This window comes from Austrofundulus limnaeus, unplaced genomic scaffold (assembly GCF_001266775.1).
Source record: "Austrofundulus limnaeus strain Quisiro unplaced genomic scaffold, Austrofundulus_limnaeus-1.0 Scaffold59, whole genome shotgun sequence".
Classification (NCBI taxonomy): Eukaryota; Metazoa; Chordata; class Actinopteri; order Cyprinodontiformes; family Rivulidae; genus Austrofundulus; species Austrofundulus limnaeus.
Genome location: NW_013952461.1, coordinates 1,126,473 through 1,141,271, shown reverse-complemented (window position 1 = coordinate 1,141,271; position 14,799 = coordinate 1,126,473). Strand labels below are relative to the sequence as shown.

The 14,799-nt window shown below is 40.1% G+C and overlaps 1 protein-coding gene across 1 annotated transcript in view; it reads right to left on the bottom strand.

Moving 5' to 3' along the window:
• Positions 1 to 1,482: 1,482 nt before the first annotated feature.
• Positions 1,483 to 14,799, bottom strand: part of magi3b (membrane associated guanylate kinase, WW and PDZ domain containing 3b) — a 222,044-nt gene continuing 208,727 nt past the window's right edge. The window contains exons 10-19 of the mRNA XM_014009500.1: positions 14,272 to 14,437; positions 14,071 to 14,165; positions 13,778 to 13,985; positions 12,751 to 12,933; positions 12,470 to 12,655; positions 12,185 to 12,281; positions 11,329 to 11,434; positions 8,974 to 9,111; positions 8,163 to 8,301; positions 1,483 to 4,677 (exon numbers count right to left, since the gene is read on the bottom strand). Of these exons, the coding sequence (XP_013864954.1) occupies positions 3,623 to 4,677; positions 8,163 to 8,301; positions 8,974 to 9,111; positions 11,329 to 11,434; positions 12,185 to 12,281; positions 12,470 to 12,655; positions 12,751 to 12,933; positions 13,778 to 13,985; positions 14,071 to 14,165; positions 14,272 to 14,437 (2,373 nt within the window). The 3' untranslated portion in view covers positions 1,483 to 3,622. The remainder of the gene's footprint in view (positions 4,678 to 8,162; positions 8,302 to 8,973; positions 9,112 to 11,328; positions 11,435 to 12,184; positions 12,282 to 12,469; positions 12,656 to 12,750; positions 12,934 to 13,777; positions 13,986 to 14,070; positions 14,166 to 14,271; positions 14,438 to 14,799) is intronic.

Genomic DNA, 14,799 nt, shown 5'->3' with positions numbered 1-14,799 from the left:
AAATTTTTATTTTAAGTGCATGAACAGAATACTATGTCAACCCTTTTTAATAATCCTTTTTAAATATGTTTCTCTTTTTTTTTACATAAAAAAATAATAGAGCAATTTAATATACCTCTATTTTTTTTCTTCTCCCCAAAAGAGCACTCGTCGAGTATTTATAAAGGTGCTGTACAATGTACAAACATTTACATCTAATGTTCAGACAGGATGCTGAAGATATCACAAGGATTATTTGTTTTCTAATGAARCTATGCAAGGCCACAGTATGATGCAAAGATGAGATATAAAATGCTCAAAGCAGAAGCTTAGGTAAAACAGAGGAGGGGAGATACAGGTAAATGAACAAACAAACATCCTATTTGAGGCCAGAGCACAAGTTAGATTTACTTTATCATACCCACCAAGCTATTGCACAAAAAAAAGAAAAAAAAACTGAGCTCTGATTGGTTTATTACCAYACAGACTTGTAAAGTAAAAACAGCTTTTTACAATCACAAACTTTCACCAAACATTTGGCTGTCATTAATAATAACTTTATCACATATTTGCTACAGATACTGTGTTCCCTGAGCTCATCTGAGTATTCCTTTAACTGTATTAGCATGTTTGTTTTCATCCCTACCTTTTATTTTCCAATTTAACACTTATAGTACTTTTGGAACAAACGATCATATTGCTATCTGCTGTACTACCCTGTAATATGTAAAGTGTTTGTTTTGGAAAGGATAGTCTGTTATCTTTGAAGTGATATTCTGTTGATTAGTTAGAGTTAGGACCTTATCTGCCGTGACATTAATCAWAAAGCATGGAGAAATATTGCCAGTATATTATCATTTTTCAGGTTAAATCTTTTTAAAAAGTGACATTTTGTKGTAAAAGTATGCTACATCACCTAATGTTTACTGTACACATTTACAGGAAACTGTTAATTTAGCTTGTTGCTGTTTTCACAGCTGAATATTTGTGCACTGTGTGAATGTCTGTCGAGCTCAGACGGTGGGCATCACGCTGAAGGTGCTGAGGCTGATAAATGTTTTCATCCTCATAATCAGTGCCTTCGATCAGCCAAATGTTTACTCAACTCCCRCACCTGAATGCTGTTTTTGAGAAAGGGTTGATTTATGAACATGAATAATAATAATAAAAATAATAACTAATCACCGCATTGCATTGGTAGGCTTGATGGATAGCCCTTCATCAGAGCAACCACACCCCCCACCCCCAAAAAAAAAAAAAAAAAAAAAACATCTGAAGCGCCTATGTTGAATAGTGTTTGAAGTACTGTATACGCTATTTTGTTAGTCCAGCCACCCCCTTTTCAGGTGGGGTGGGGGTCCTGGGGGACTCATTGGTGGGCCCGATGGATAGCACTTCATCAGAGCTAAAAAAATAAAAAAAAAAACAATCTGAAGCTCCTATGTTGAACAGTGTTTGAGTTATAAGCAGTTTTGTTAGTCCAGACACCCCCTTTCAAGGTGGGGTGTGTGTGTGTGTGTGGGGGGGGGGGGCTTATTGGTGAGCCAGATGAACAGCCCTCAATCAGAGCTTAAAAAATAAAATAAAATAAAAAAATCTGAAGCTCCTACGTTGAATACTTTTTGAGTTCTAAGTAATTTTGTTAGTCCAGACACCTCCTTTTCAGGTGGTGTGGGGGTCAGGGGTGGGGGGGGTCATTGGTGAGGTGAGCCAGATGGACAGCCCTTTATCAGAGCTAAAAAAAAAAAGATCTGAAGCTCCTATGTTGAATACTTTTTGAGTTCTGAGTAATTTTGTTAGTCCAGACACCCCCTTTTCAGATAGGGTGGGGGTGTCATTGGTGGGCCTGATGGATAGCMCTTCATCAGAGCTGGAAAAAATAAAAAATCTGAATCTCCTATGTTGAAGAGTTTTTGAGTTATAAACATATTTGATGTCCAGACACCCAATTTTTAGATGGAGCCCCCTCCTCAAATATGGGGTCTATCGTAAAATTGTTGGCTGGCTCAGTGTAGGTCAGTCATATCAACATTCCTACCTAATTTCAAGTTGATCGGTGCAGCCTTTTATGTGCTATGGTTGACCAAAAAATCTTGGAAAAAAAATAAACAAAAAATAAACAGTGACCCCTGCTTCACATGCGGGGGTCATAATAATGTCCTCCTTGCTTTACAGCAGACATTACGATGGGTTGAAAACTAGTGGACAGAACATCACTTCAGAGATGACYGGATTATCTCTGAAACACCAGCCCTACATCAGTAACAGCACTGACAATATTTCTGCAAAACTCCACACAACTCTGGCCTCTATCATCCTTCATGCTAGCMTTTAGCGCACAGTCACACAGCAGGATGGACAGATACACACAGTGTAACCTAAAGATTTTTTTTCTCTATTCATTTTGCATTTTAGCCGTGAACCCTTTAGCAAATCTTAAATATCTTTTCGTAAATTCTTTATATTACCAGTACGTTGTAAATAACAATGAGTTAWGTAAACTTCACAAATTAAATACGACTTGTTCTATTATGCTACAAGGGCTGATGCAGTGCAATAAAATTCAGTAGTTATCCTCTGGAAATTATGACACATTCAAATATATATATATATATGTACATATATATTTCTATATATCATATTTCACGATGAGACATTTTGAGCAATCGCAGACATTTGGCACAGCAGTTTGAATGTAACACTTATACGTTTCATGAACTACTGTGAAAGATCCATGGTAATTCCTAGCACTGAAATACATTGGGATTAGGATGAAAGCTTTAAAAACACGGGGCATTTCTTTTTAAAAGTCTATATCAAAATGAGGAATGGTTCGGTACAGCTACATATACAGTATTTTTCATCTATCACCTCAATAAATTACACACTGGTTTCTTATTATACACATGGTAAACAAAATATCAAACCACAAGTTTCTGGTCTTTTTAATGAAACTGTTTGTATGAAGGAGAGTCATGAATATGCCCATAGAACAGTCTAGAGTAGCTGTGAAAGTAAACACTTGCTCAATTGTATTTGAAATCTGCCTGCTGTCTGGAATGAGAATAATAAACAAGAGAGTGGTTTATCCTTGGTGATGTGCAGAAACACGTGCAGTAAAACAGAAAGGATTAAGTGCATGCAGCTGGGCAAACCTTTAAGAAAAAGAGGGTCTAAATACTCAAGAATGAGGCTGAGGCTAAAATAAAAAAAGAAAAATCTATGACCGTCACACTGAGTGTGTACTACAGACCAGAGGCAGGGCCCTTTTTCTTTGCTTTGCATATGGGTCGTTGCATTGTGATGAGTGAAGCGCTTGTTGGTAGCTGATGTTCCGCAGGAGACTCCCAGGATTGGCACATTTTTTTCACATTTTTAAAAATGTCTTGTCTGACAAGGCCCCGGGCACGTGCCGAAGTCCTGTAAGAAAAAGGCCGAAGCAGCGGAAAAAGGCAGAGGGGGAGTGCTACATGCCACGTGTGATCTCACAGAACTCCCAGTTGAAAAAATTCTGGCCACGTTCCAAAGGTATGAAAGGGACAACACGTCGCACTTCTCCGTCTCATGGAAGAACTCTGAAAAAGAATCCACTGTTGTGAAATATTTCATGGCACAGTTCGTCTCGAGGAGGTTAAATGTTCTGTCACAAAGGGTTACGGAAAATTTCGTCTTCAGTCAGGATTTTGGCAGAGTTTGGTACTCTCCAAGGGCCAGGACTAAGAGATCCTTTTGGGCTCTGGAAGGACCCTGGRATACTGTTTGTGGAGGCAACAAAGTCTTCTTTGGAGTTGGATGATTTACTCTTTTGTTCTTTCCTCTCCGTCGGTGAATCTTTTCTACTCCAAATGTCTTTAAAAAATGATAAGGAATCCCTTTTGTTAGTTRTCCCTTTACTCGTTCTCTTGCTTTCTGCCGGTTTGATGTTTCCGTTAACCTCTCTGTGTTCTGAGTCCCTGCTTCYTCGTCCTTCGCTCTCTTTTACGGGCAACAGCCCGTGAGGACGAGACTCTCCCGCTACCCTTCGTTTAAAGCTTTCCTTCTCTACGTTGGGCCTTTCTCCACTTCCTATTGTGTATCTTCGCATGTCCCGGTTTTCTCTTTCACTGGTTTYATGTTCAGTACCGTGGGTGTCTTTGCTGGAAGAATCCTTTAATCTCCTGTGATGGCCTTGTTGTTGCCCTGCACGCTGCATCGTTGAAACCACTCGTGCTCCAGTGTGAGCCTTGTCCAGTCTTACGGTTTGTGTGTTTGAGTTACTTGTTGGAGACATCCTGCTCCTGCTCGCTGCTGCTCCCTGTGCCTCATGCTCCATCATTTTGGGACTGGGAAGTTGCTCTTTGGGTTTAGGAAATGTCTCCCCTGTTTTCTTTGGGCTGCTTAGCTCTCTGGAGTCCTTTGTGGACGCGGCTCTCTTGTGGAACTTCGTTTGATCGTAGGAGATGGGAGAAAGCCTGTCTGCCTTCTTTTCCGCCCACTCATCACTCTCCTCCAGTGAACCCAAGCCCCTGCTGCGGCGGGGCTCTTGGACCTGCTGGGATTTGGTGCTCCAGCTGYGAGAATGTTTCAGCTTGCTGGAGGAGGCAGGGGAAAGGAAAACGGAAGCCCCGGCGGGACGTGGAGAGGGTTGGGATGACGTSTCGGAGAAAAACACCTCTTCGGATTTTCTTGTCGGTGCGATGATTTTTTGATGACGTTGATCTGCAACGGAAGCGCACATGTTTASGTGAGCACACCACAAACGACACAAAATACTGACCTTAGAATGGGAAAGGAGGGAAATAATTACATCCTTTTAATCATAGTGGTTAATAACAGTGAGGGGGATATGAGTAGAGGGAAAAAATTACCAAAGTTAAAGAGAAGAAACCAGCGAAAGCAGTGGTGATGTTAGTGTTGGTGCTCAGTGTAATAGCACGCTGTAGAGGAAGCTGTATTACCTGCATCAGGGGCAATAAAAGAGCCACAGGAAGCAGATGGTTAGAAATATAACACATTAATAAAAAATGGACTGAAGTGAGGCCATAAAACAAGTATCAATTACCAATCAGCTGAATGTCATAAACATTATGATTTAAAGGGGCAATATTATGTGCTTTCCAAGCCTATATTTCAATTTTATACTAAAATAAAGTAAATATGTCACATTTTCAGCTTATGAAAGAGTTATAAATTTGTAAAAATCCCCAAAACAATTTACTTCTCATCTTGACAGCTTCTAAACGYCTTGAAATAGGTCTCTGTCTCTTTAAGAAAATCCAACCACTTCGGTCACGCCCATTTCAGCACGTAGCCTGCCGGAGTCGCGGAGCGGGGGAGCGCTCTGCCATGAGGAAGTTCGGCTTAAAGACACATCCCAGAGGAGGAGCTTGTCCCAAAAGGACTAGCCTGGCCCTTGCCTTCCTACGCAGCTCCGCTCAATTCTAATTTCCCTTCACTGCTCCRTCTGGGACTTCTCCCATTGAGATGGATTTCGCTGGCAGATTTTTAGCCAGGCCAATCAGAGAACAGAACGTCAATTTTCTGCGCAGTGTCTGCTTGTAGTTTATTTTACCTGGGCCAATCAGAGAACAGAACGTCAATTTTCTGCGCAGTGTCTGCTTGTAGTTTATTTTACCTGGGCCAATCAGAGAACAGAAGGAGGAGCTTTGAACGACGTCAATTTTCTGCGCAGTGTCTGCTAGTTAGTTTAGCATACGGCAGTGGAGGAACTGAATGAAGCCAGGCTGTGTTGATAAGGCTTCCAAATTAAGTTAAATTTGTCTGACAAAGCAGCAGCTCTCATTTACAGTCGTCTCGTTCGGCTCGGTACTTCTCTCCTCTCAGTAGAGTTGTTTACAGCACACGTGATTTCTGGTTAGCTTCTTAGCTTAGCCTCCATCACAGCGACATACGTCGCAGCCAACTGATCCARTCMTTTTAAACTTCAGCAGAGGCCACGTCTCCAGCAAGAATCACTTCTCTATGCATCAAGTCCAGACCCTTGTACGAAGCAAAGTGAAGGACAGGGTCTGGTTTAAACCWGGCTACAAAAGGACACAAACCCAGAGGAGTTTCTGGTCCCCACCTGTCGTTTTGCTCCTCAGCATGGCTGCCTAAAGTCGCTGCAGGATTTCTCAAACATGCATGAATGAGTCAAAGCAAGGCTTTGGGCATGTTTTTTTATGAGAGTATAACATTATAACACGATATAAAACTAAAAAAAAGTTGATTTTACACGATATTGCCCCTTTAAGCATGTATCTGAGTGCTCTGTTTCCTCCTGAAGATTTATTGCATCCCTTTTGTGTGAGTCAATTTGTTTGACAGGAAGTCTAGGGATGCTAAAGCACAAGTTTTCAACACAACGCAGCAAAACAGTGCATGGTTCAATGATATGTATTCAATCTGTGACTCCTCAAAATGTCTAACACCCATTTTTATCATTAGTGCTTTCGTTTTTTAGGTTTAATACACACTTCCTGAAAAGTTACTTCTAATAGTGTTGGTCAGAGTTGCTAAAAATAGCTCCCTACGCAATATGTGACGTCAGTAAGTCCCTGGATGTCAGTCAAGACCAATTGCAGCTACAATTGAGTCCAGTGCTGAAGTCGTGGTTTGCAGCAGTGACACCCGACATACTGACAAGCCTTATATGAAAGGCTTTTCCTTTTTTTATTTATTTATTTTTTGTTGCTGTTTTATAAGCCAATTACTCAGGGAGAGAAACGTGATTGTTGGATTCRACTCTGTGGCCAAGTTGCCTTCGACCGGAAAAATGTAAGGAGTACCTGCACCTGTTCTAAACACTTTGTTGGATAAAATGGACCAACAAAGGCGCACCCTGACCCCATACCAGCATCTGTAGTCCCTGAACAGTTTTGTCCATCCATTTTTTTCCTGTTTTAGTTATTCTTTCGTGTTAAAGTAACCGGAGCACTGAAYGTTTTTCTCTTTCTTTTCAAACTGCCCTCGTAAATGTGTCTGTTTTATGCTTACTTCTGTTCCTGGTCATGCAGTTATTTAAATATTAATACTAATTCACAAAGTTTTCCTGGGCACACTACCTAGCTTGCTAACAGCGAACGCTGGATAACAATGCAGGAACAAAACACTTACCTTTTTATCAATGCAACACGGTTGCTACATTGCCAGTTCTACATTGTAGCCAACGCTTTAGTTAGTTGTGTTGCCGCATCCCTCTTTACCAGGGGTGCCCAAACATTAAATTCCCTATCTAGGAGGCACAGCTTATATGGATAGTATTTATTTTTTACAATAACAAGCTGGAATGAAAACAAGCAAAAATGAAATAAAAGTAACGACTTTCTACTTCTTGCCCATTTTTTAAATGTAAGGAGTAGAAAGTACAGATAATTGTGTAAAAATGTAAGAAGTAGAAGTAAAAAGTAGGCTGAAAAATAATTACTCAAGTAAAATACAGATACACAAAAATTCTACTTAAGTATAATAAAGAAGTATTTGTACTTAGTTACTTTACAACTCTGCTTATAAGGTGTGCAAATCTAGATGTGCTTAAATCTAATCTAAATGTCTCTTGTTGATACTTGTATTTTATGTTTAATCTTAACATTATTCAAAGATAGAGTACCATGAGTTAAGACTCTCAGCTCTATAGTTTGACCAATGGCTGAAAAGTGGAAATATAGTGTTTCTACATGGGACAGGAGATTACAATCTAATAACCAGGACAACTGCTGGTGGGCCAAATCAAATGGCTTGGCGGGCCAATTTGGGCACCTCTGCTTTATACAATCACACTCAATTTTGGCGCCTGGTACGTCATCTTTGTTTACATTTTTATGAAAAAAAAAGGCTTTGGATTCAGACATGATGTACGCGGGCCGCTGCCAACTTTGTCTGACTTCTGGGATTTTGGGGATTCCCGGAAGTTCTCCTGATGTCATCCCTGACCAACGCTATTAGAAACAATAGTTGCAACTAAACTGCTGTGCAACCAAAGATGAACAAACAAAAAAGAGCCAAGTTGTTTAATAAAAAGCAGAACAACCCAAAGCGTTAAATATTAAGCAGGAAAGTTTAAGAAGTATTAGTAATTACACAAAACCCACTGAGTAAGGCTACTTTTCTAAACTGCACAATTTGGTCCACAAGCTTCAAAAGCGAGATATATTTCCAATATACAAAGCTGGTCCAACTGAAACATTTCTGCATGTATTACTCACTCCCATCTTGGGCCAGACCTGCTCCGGGTCTCAGCAGCAGAACCACTTTGTTTCCTCCAGCTTGGATCACTTCAATCGCTCGTGTGTGGGAAATTCCACGAGCTGGCTCGCCATTTATCTCCACTATCTCATCTCCAAYCTGTCAGTAATGAGGAACACAGAAGCACACAAATGAACACAGTCTGGAGTGAGTGTGTGCAGAAACATACAAAAACTCATTATCAGAATAATCTAGATTTTATTATGCTCATAGATACAGCTTCATAGCATGCCAGGGCCCTCTGTTTCACACAATAAGCCAGGATCGAGCCTGTAAACATGTCAGACGGTTAAGCTCTAATCAGTGCTGACATTCCCCATCATCATCTCGGATAGGCAAAGTTATACCCAGAGATCAAAGTCGGCAGGACTGATTCACACAAGAAGCTTCTATTTTGTTCACTGCAGAGTCTTCCTTCTCATCCTAACATTGATAAGATGATAAAATTCCTACAGGGGAAATTAAACTGTGATGAACTACAGAGAAAGCAGATTTTGCGTCAACTTTCTGTAAATTATTTTCCTCATCAAAAATGTATGAAATATATTTTTGGACCACATGATCATACTGCTATAGTTATAATAAAACCTTTATAATTTTCAAGAAGACAAAAATCKGTGTGTAGTTTTCTCTACCTGATACAAGTACGCCCTCTAGAGGCTGACTGAGCGTGATGAGGAGTCACAGCAAAATACTTGCATGTGGATAAATATAGTGAAATTTACAAGGACATTATTTTTCTCAACCATAGTAGTAAGTAAAGGCACTCACGTGGATTCTTCCATCCAGCTGAGCAGCTCCATTTTCAGCGAGTCTCAGAATATACAGACCCATGTTGTACTCGGTGCCGCCCCGCAAACTAAAACCAAAACCCATGGGACCTCTCTCCAACTCCACCGTAAGGCAGCCCTACACAAAGAAAAGCATATTTAACACACACTGAAATAGGTTAAAGCACACATGTATGGTACATACACACTATGAACTGCTGGGTTATTTTGAGAACTCAGTTGTTGGGTTGGTTTGACCAGTTGGTTGGGTTGAAGATGAGCCTTGTCATTCTTTAAAGGGGCATTATCATGTAAAATCAACTTTTTTGAGTTTTATATCATGTTATAATGTTATACTCTCATAAAAAACATGCCCAAAGCCTTGCTTTGACTCATTCATTGCATGTTTGAGAAATCCTGCAGTGTTTTTAGGAAGCCATGCTGTGGAGCAAAACGACAGGTGGGGACCAAAATCACCTTTTGGTACCAGGAACGCCTCTGGGACGTGCCTTTAAGCTGAACTTCCTCATGGCGGAGCGCCCCCCCTCCCCACACACCCCACCCACGACTCCTGCAGGCTCTCGGGTGAAAGTGAAACTTAAACTGTCCGCTGAGCTCCACTACTTCTCACTCAGTGAAGCTCTTTTCAGGTTCAAAATACCTTTTGAGGAAATGCATTTTCAGATGCAAAGTGAACTGCATCATGGTAGCCACCCCCCCTCCCCCCACACACACACACTGAAATGGGCGAGACAGAAGCGGAAGATGGTTCTTAAAGAGACAGAGGCCAAATTTCAAGGCATTTAGAAGAGGAAGTGGGGAGAAGAAAAGTTTATTTTCTATTTAAACATAAAACAGCATTTTAATAACATCTATCGGGTGGCTGTGGCGGAGTGGTTAAGGGAGTCGTCCTGGAACCAGAAGGTCACTGGTTCGATCTCCCGTCCAGCCGTCTCAGTCGTTGTGTCTTTGGGCAAGACACTTCACCCATCTTGCGCCTACTGATGGTGGTCAGAGGGTCTGGTGGCGCCGATGCATGGCAGCCCCACCTCTGTCAGTGTGCCCCAGAGCAGCTGTGGCTACAGTGTAGTTTGCCATCATCAGTGTGTGAATGTGAGTGTGAATGGGTGAATGTCTGTTAGTGTAAAGCGCTTTGGGGGTCCGGAGGGCCTTGAAAAGCGCTCTATAAGTTCAGTACCATTTACCATTTACCATTTTAAAGGTGACATAGATACTTTATTATGGTATAGTATTTAAATGTATGCCTGAGAAACACATAATTTTGCCCCTTTAAATTTTGCTTTTATGCCTAATGTTGCAGTGATATTTAATTGTGCCTATTTCTTTTTTTTAACTTTCCAAACACTGTATGAACATATTTTGGGTTATCCAAAAAAAATTAAAAGATTGAGTCATTTAAGTGACTTTATTAAAGGAATAGTTTTAAAACTCGGTTCCTGTTGACAGCTTTGTGTTTACCTGCAGCAGCAGCTCTTCCCTTGTTTGAACGTGACCTTCACTCTCATTTSTTTTCATTTTTTTATTATTGCTTTCATTCTCCGGCTTTTATTGCCTACTTTAATAAAATTGAATGGTTGCATGAACAAACTTTTCTTCTCTTTATTTTCCATAGTTTATATTTAATTTGTCTTTTTGCATTTTGCAACAAAGCACCTTGATGTATGCCTATATACAGTATGCTCAGAAGGTGCTTCATATAAACAGTTTAGTTGAATTTCATTTTTTATTGTGCCAGTGCTAAGTCCYAAGAATGCTGTTTTACTTTTTACGTCAAAGTGGGTTCAGTTGTTTTGCCACGTAAAAGGAAAATGCGCTTCACAGAAATGATTAAAAGAAGAGATTAAAAGATTAACATATGCTGCCAAAACAATCCTATTTATGAGTTCATGACAACAAAGAAAACCTGTACAARTTTACAAAAGCAATTACTTTTTGTCTGTAGAGCTTTATTATGTTTACAGTGAATCATTTCCAATTGAAATACATTTTTAATGTAAAATCAGCACACTGTTGTTTGTTGCTTTCCCTCTATTTTCTTCATAGACGCTAAAATTGCCCGAAGCTCTTCGGAGCCTCATTAAATTCTCTTTGGGTTTGAAATGTTCTTAAACGTTTTTGCATGAGTGACCTGAAAGTTTTAAGAAATTGCAACGAAGGCAACAAGCTTTTATTACAGCAATATTCATGAGAACACAGTGAGCTTTATGCAAAACATTAATCTGCTCTTTTTGTTTGCATGCAGTCGTATAAATTGCTGTTTAATGTTTTACATTGCCATTAGTAAAATTTAAATGGGAGACAAGAGCAAACAGAGAGATGAGAGGATTATTCCTACCTGGTTGGGTCCTGTTACACACAACGTTCCCGGCTCACCAAGAGGAAGAGTCTTTTGGTCGGACCAGTTTGCTGCTTCCCTTTTCTCCTCCAGGTCCAGGTTATAACTGCAACAACAAACAGATGGAGTTATTTAGCAATATTTGTGGTAAACTTATCATGYGAAAGATAAGTGCATTATAAGTTAATTATTTTAATTCCAAATAATAGCAGCTATTTTGCTGTGTGTACTACTCATATTAATGGATATATATGCTTGACATGAGGTGGAACTGCTCATATGGAAAAAAACAACAAAACAGAACGGGGCAAGCTATATATATATATATATATATATATATATTAGGGGTGCAACAATACATGTATCTGTATTGAACCGATCAATACACACTTGTATAGAACAGTACAGATTTTTTTTTAAATTTATTATATCAACTTGTCTTCTGAAGATGCTCTGTGTTGAAGGATCAGTGGATCTGTGTTCGACTACTCCACCTAGCCGTGTTGTTGAGCACAGATCCACTGGGAAACTTGCTGTTTTCAGCAACATTTAATTTAAAAACTGTACTTTTGAGGTTAAACAAATGTTCATAGTTAATTTAAATGAATTACAAGTTAAAAGGGGCATGGACATTTCTCTTTTTTGTATCGAAAAAATATCAAACTATGAGACTAAAGTATCGAACCGAACCGAATCATGAATTTTCTGTATCGTTGCACCCCTAATATGTATAAATATAATGAATAAAAAGCATCTTGCGATAAAACCTTGTGACATACGGTGCATGTTCAGTAAATATTGAGTTTATATCAACCAATATGAACCAGAAGTGAATTTTTTTCTTTCAGATGCTCACCGTTCATCTTGAAGAGCTGACCTTTGCCCCAGAGCTCTGTGTTGAAGAGCTGGACTCTGTTTAGCTGAACTTGCTCCAGATGGAGGGCCCTTGTATTCTAAAAATAGTGTAAGAATTCACACAGATCAACACCTAAACAAAAGAATTACTGAAAAAAAAACTTAAATCTTTTTGCAGCAACAAATTAAAAATTAAAGACTGTTAGGTTTAGAAACTGATTCAGCCTGAACTGATTACAGGATCCAGTAACTGCAGAAACAAAGGCGCTGGTGTGTTTAAACTCACCGTCCTCAGGAACCACAGTCAGGGTGACGACAGTGCCGGCTTCCTTGATAAGCTGAACAATGTCATTGTGAGAGAGCTCAATGATGGAGCGGCCGTTGACTGCTGAGATACGATCTCCAACGTGGAGCAGGCCGCAGCGGTCAGTGGGACTGCCTTCAATGATCCGGCCAATTTTGTGAGGGATAACTGGAACGGCGGATAAGAAGACTAATGAGGCATTAGGATTCAGCTTGAATTACCAATAAGAGCATTTTAGAAACGGATAAAGATTTGACTCTCACCGCCGTACGGTGGTTTGCTCTTGGATGTGAGGATAACAAAGCCGAAGCCCTCATTCTCCCTGCGGTGGAGCGTGATGTCAAAAGACTCGTGGTCCAGTGCACTGGGCATCGGCAGGTGAGGTAGTTTGGGAGAACCGTTCACCAGCACAGGAGCCATTTCTTTAGAATCTTCATCAGTTGCATCTGATGTGACAGAAGGCAATGTATTTGCAACTTTTGTAATAATATTTGTATTTGAACAAACTGAGTGGATTTTATGCAGACAAACATCTAAGTAAGGAACTGTGAACTGCTGGAACAAAGTGGTAATAATGGCAGAGAGCGAACTACACAAATATGCCATAACTTAGATTAAATTACCCCATTCCTGTTAAACTGCATGAAAGACCATTAGCAGAATACATTCTCAGGATTTTACACAGCTTAGGTTTAAGTTTTGAGCACAAAAACACTGGATCATTTTCTCCAGAAAGAACACTTAAAGTGCCCGTGACGTCACTTTTTTTTGTAACGCAGTACATATGAATGCATTTTTAGAAAGAGGACATTGATAAAATATTGCAAAAGAAATTTCATGTCGCTGAGATGAACAGTTGTTGAGATATTTGCCTGTGAATTAACAGGAAGTGATGTCAAAGGGGAAAGTCTGCATGTGAACAGAACGCTGCTGCAACAGCTAAAAACCCAGACTGTAGAGAAGAATCTGATGTTTATTAAGATTATTTTGAGTCACTATTAGAGAGATGAAGAAGAGTCAGAGAGTTTTCTTTGTTAAAGAGTTCCCCTTTGATGTCACTTCCTGTTTCACTTTACCTGAGCCAAGTTGAAAAGAAAATCTGCCAGTTATGGGACAAAATGGGTTAAATCGTATGTATTATTCCAACTTTTTTTTAAGTATAAAGTTGTTTTCTTTGACTTTTTGTATTTGAAGAATGTGCGTCACAGGAACTTTAAAGTTTTATCTAAAAAAACCCCCAAAAACACACACTGTAATCTGGTGCCAGGTGTGGTTTGCCCCGTTTCTCACCTCTGTAGATGACCTTCCGACGAACAGTCAGCATAACTTGACCGTTGCGGGCAGCATTGGTCATCAGGTCCAAGACCTGCTTGTGAGAGCGACCTTTGACCATGACTCCGTCAATGCCGATAAGCTCATCTCCCGCTCTGAGACGACCGTCCTTCTCTGCAGCTCCGCTGGGCACGATGGCCCCGATGTAAACCTGGGGAAATACATTCTGATACAGGATTAACAACACAGGAGTGGAGTACAGAAATAATTGCAGTGATAAAATAACTCTTATTTTATTAATAAACACTTACTGGCTGCTGGGGACCTTCTCCGCCCAAAACACGAAACCCAAAGCCTGTTTCAATGTCTCTCTTCAGAAAAACATCTATGTCTTTGGTGTAAGGCTCTGTGGGTAGAAACACTTTTATCGTTGTTGTGTTTTAATGTAAGAGCGAGGTTTTCAGGGAGCGCAACACAAAAACAGCTTATTAGAAGGAATGGTGAACACGTACGTCTGCTCTCCAGGAGGGCTTTTGACTTGAGGTACAACTCGGTGGCGTCTCTCTTGGGGGAGTCGGAGGAGCGCAGGGTGTTGGTGTTGGAGTGGTACGGTAAGGCCTGGGGCATCGCGTCTGTGATTGCGTCCAGCGTTTCTGTGCTGGCCGTCATTTCTTGTCTCTGAAAACAAATAACAGAAGCGGTCACGCGTTGCTTCATGCTTCGTTTTGCTTTGAAAAGGACACACACTGGGCAGGAGTTAAATTTTCTTACATTGTATCACACATCTGAATGAGCAGCACAGGTTTAAAAGGGCTCCCCGATTAGTTGTAACATTAGACTTTATTTAATAAACATATATTTTAACTGTAAAATAAAGACTGTAAAAATACTGTAGGATGTCTAGTTTTTATCATTTTTAAACTAAAACTTTAAAAATATATTTTAACACGGACGGAGCCATTTTATTTGCACACAAAGCATTCTGGGTAAATGATGACGTGGATAGGTCCTCGGTGCGAGGCTGCTAGCGAGCTATATCC